Here is a 3,999-nt window from a genome sequence, read left to right as displayed (position 1 = left end):
GCAAAGAAGGAAAGAGGAAAGGAGGGAAGGAGGAAGGAAGGAAGGAAGGAAGGAGGGAAGGAGAGGGAAAACTAATCTGGCAATCAAGATCAAAATGTGATTTTTGGAAAACTATCCTTCGCAACAAAAGATCCAGTCGTAAGGATATTGGTCCAAGGACTTTTACTGAATCATCACAGTGGCAAAAACCAGAAAGCTCCCGGGTTTTCAATCAGTAGAATGATGGTTGAATACACTGTGGCAGAGTCCAACTGTGAATTGTGTAGCTACAAAAAACAGGAGTTACGTGCATGTGTATGGACCGTTACATGGAAATAGGAAGTTGCAGAGTAACGTGTGTAACGTGATAGCATCTTGGGTGTATCTGAGTTTGTACCAGCACTGAGACAGGGTCTTTTCCAGAAGGGCAGTTCCAAGGGTTACACGTGGAAGTTCTAAGGATAGCACTGCCCCCTACGGGACATCATGGAGTTTGTTCTATTCGAAATATATTTCATTGTATTTTCCTGAACACTAATGAAACAGCTTTTATCTAGGTCCGCAGTTACCAAACGCTTGCCAAACTCAACAGTCAATTCTTTTTTTTCATCTTCCTCAAAGTTTCAGCGACATGTGACAACATGACCATTCTCCCCGTCTTGAAAATACCTACTTCTGGAGGATTCCAGGAGAGGACACCTACCTCTTTCTGCTCCCTTGAAGCCTGCCCGCTCTCTTGCAGGCTCCTCCTCCTGCTAATCTTTGAGGTGGACAGCTCCTGGTCCCCTCCCTAGAGCTCTTCTTTTGCTATACCTTCATCCTCACCCTTGGTGGCCTCCTCTGAACTCAAGGCTTCGAACAACCTCCACATGCTAATGACTCTCAAAACTCCACCCATTTTTCTCCCAAGCTCCAGACTCCCATTTCTTTTTTGACGGCTGGCCGGTATGGGGATCTGAACCCTTGACCTTGATGTTATCAGCACTGCACCCTGACCAACTGAGCTGCCCCGCCAGCCCCAGATTCCCATTTCCAATGGCCTGTTCCACACCTCCCTTGTTTGTCTCACACTTATTGAGGCCAAACACAAAACATGACCCTTGACTTCTCCAATCATCCCCAGTAAGCCTTCCTCCTCTGAGTAAGAGACAGCACCCAGGAGCTCAGTACAGGAGTCATCCTTCATTCTCTTCCCTCCTTCACTCCACCGTAAGTTCCACAGGAGCTACCTCTGCTTAAGTCTCACTGAGTATCAGCCCCCCAACCTCTCGGCCTAATTTCACAACCCCCTCCACTATCATGTGCTCAGAGATCCACATACCCTTCTCTACTGCACCAAAGAGTATCATAATTGATCCTTAATGTTCACGTCCAGATTCATCATTAAACAGTGGAAATTGTGGGCCTTTCCCAGATGCCCCCTGCCCCAGCTCCAAAACCAGCTTAGCTTCATACCTAGACTTCGAGGTCTGTAAACTTCTGTCCACGTCCATTAACACTACCCTAGCCCAGGCCACCACCACATCTCATCTAACTACTGCAATGGCTTTCAAACCGGTCCCTCACCATCCCTCTACCATCTATTCTCCACCCAGCAGCAACAGTGGGCTTTTTAAAACACAAATCAAACACTTCTCTGCTCAAAACCCAATAACAGTCCTTAATATGGCCCACACGACCCCACACGATCTGTCTCCTGTCTTCCTCTCCTACCGGGTCTTGATGCTCAAAGTGTGGTCCGTGGACCAGCAGCATGGACGTCACCTGGAAGCTAGTCACAAATGCAGACTCTCGGGGCCTACCCCGGACCAGCTGAATAAGAACTTAATTTTTAAAAAATATCCGTAGGTGCTCGTTAAAACAGTTTGAGCAGAGCGTCTCACAAGCTTACCAGCTTTCCCCTCTCCCTGATTCAGCTATAAAAGTACATGCTGTTCCTCAGCGCTGGGATATTTGGACAGAGCTTCGAAGGTAGGCTATGACTGTATGGCGCTAGAATTAGGAAAGACAAGTGGGACATCCTAGGAAGACAGCGTGACCGACGGCGAGGCCTCCGCCCTAGTACTGCTATGGCCCAGCCCGACGCTCCTGAAGCGCGGAAATAGCCACTCCCGGGAACTGACCAGAAAGCAACGGCCACGCGCGTTGCAACGATTAAATGCGTGGGGCCCTAGCGCAGGCGCACTGAGACCCCGCCCCCCAGCTCTGAATTTGAATGCGCGTGCGCACAGAGAAACTGCCGAAGGAGGCGGGGCCTGCTCTGCCCGCGCCTGGGCTGGGCGGGACCCGAAAGGAGAAGAGGGATTTCCGTTTCCGATGGGAGCCGGAAGTCACTGTCTCCCGGGTGAACAGGCCCTTTGCAGCCAGGGAAGGCGAGTGCAGGTGACGCTTTGCGATGGCGGGCATTGGGGCCGGGCGGGATGGGGCACTCTTGTACTCAAGGCGTTTACCGGGTCGTTGGAGGAGGTGCCGGGGGCCCTGGGCTTGGGGGGCGGCCAGTCGGAGAAATTGACGACCCCCGATCCCAGCCTGCTAAGCGCTGGTGCTCGGTGCCTGGCCTCTGCGGGCGGCCGTTGGGAGGCGATGCCGAAGCCTCTGTGAGCCGAGAGGAACCGCCAACCCTCCGCCTCCTGTGTCCCTGCAGGTTCGCGGGACGACCCCTCTTCCAGCTCCCCTTGAAGCCCGGGGACTTACGTCGCCGTAGGACATTTCGAGGCCTTTGCAAGCCAGAACTTGTTCCTGCGGTGGAAGGGGGCGCGGGGTTGGGCGGGGAGGCCTTGGTCACCGGGTAGAATGAGATTCTGGGGCCCGTCCTTAGATTCTGATTCGGGAGACTTAATTATGCATCTAACAATAGTTATTAAGCGCTTAACGTATACAAGGCAATATGCGTCCTAGGGATTTAGCATTGAACAAAACACGTCCGCGGAGAACTGACGTTCTACTGGGGGAAGATCTGGGGTTAGGTTGAGAAATCGGCATGGTTTGAGCACCTCAGGTGATTCTTTTGCAGATGGTCGCCAGGTCTGGGCTTAGACTACAAAGCAGAACAAAACACTGCCCTAGTAGGTGAGAGCATAGGCTACAGAACAGGCTACACCTTACTTACTTAAACCTTCGGGGTCTTGTGGAATCTGGCCGATGCTTTCCTCTTCTCTTGCATCTCATACCCTTCTCCCCTTTGCTCACTGAGCTGCAGCCATACAGGTCATCTCTTTCTCGAAAGAAAGCATATTCTGCCCCAGGGCCTTTGTAATTGACATTCCCTCTGCCTGGACTACCTTGAATGGCTTTCTTCTCTCATTCAGGCCTCAGTTTAAAAGACTCTTACTCAGAGGGTCCTTCCCAATCCTCTCTTAATCTGAAGTAGCCCTTCTCCAGAAACTTTCACTTAACCCTGTTTTATTAACCTCATAGCACTTATCAGTATTTGAAATTATTTTGCTTATGAGTTTACTTGTTAGGGGTCTGTCTTCCTCCACTAGAATTTAAGTTCCACAGGAACAGATACCTTACCTGCCTTGTTGACTGCAGGATTAGTATCACTTAACAAAGTTCTTGGAATTTGTTCACTGATTCTTTCATTCCATAAATATTTGTTGAGTGTCAGCTCTGTGCCACGTTCTAGCCATGTTCTAGGCTCTGGGGATACAAAAAAGAGACCTATATCTGTGCCCTAGTGGAATTTACATTTGCAGGGTGGTGGGCTGAGTTGGAGATGCAGGGAGACCAGTGAGGAGAGCAATGGGTGTGACGCAGACCGTGGCACTGGCCCCAGAGGTGGCGAGACATGGTCATATTCTGGATGTTTATAGAGAGGAGGAGGAGCAGAGGCAGGATTGGGTAAGGGGTTTGAGAAAGAGAGAAAGGAATGAAGGATGAACCCAAGGTTTTTGGCCTGAGCACCTGGAAAGAAGGAATTGCAATAAGCTGAGATGGGGAAGACTGCGGGAGAGCAGGTTGAAGTGTTGAGCTCAGTTTTTGTTTTTTGCTTTTTTTTTTTTTTTTTTTTTTTTTTTT

The 3,999-nt window shown here is 50.2% G+C and overlaps 1 protein-coding gene across 2 annotated transcripts in view; it reads left to right on the top strand.

Annotated features, from left to right (window-relative positions):
* Window positions 1-2,289: 2,289 nt before the first annotated feature.
* The window catches only part of ELOF1 (elongation factor 1 homolog (S. cerevisiae)), a 6,744-nt gene continuing 5,034 nt past the window's right edge, over window positions 2,290-3,999 (top strand). The window contains exon 1 of one of the 2 annotated variants that reach the window (XM_008586527.1): window positions 2,290-2,361. In XM_008586527.1, coding sequence (XP_008584749.1) covers window positions 2,296-2,361 — 66 coding nt within the window. In that variant the 5' untranslated portion in view covers window positions 2,290-2,295. Of the gene's footprint in view, window positions 2,362-2,754; window positions 3,049-3,999 lie in introns of those variants that run through there. The other variant, XM_008586528.1, reaches the window with a different exon arrangement.

Source organism: Galeopterus variegatus, unplaced genomic scaffold, assembly GCF_000696425.1.
Source record: "Galeopterus variegatus unplaced genomic scaffold, G_variegatus-3.0.2 Scaffold4011, whole genome shotgun sequence".
In the NCBI taxonomy this organism is placed as follows: domain Eukaryota; kingdom Metazoa; phylum Chordata; class Mammalia; order Dermoptera; family Cynocephalidae; genus Galeopterus; species Galeopterus variegatus.
Note: the sequence above shows the minus strand (reverse complement) of the source record. Positions and strands in the feature narration are given on the sequence as shown.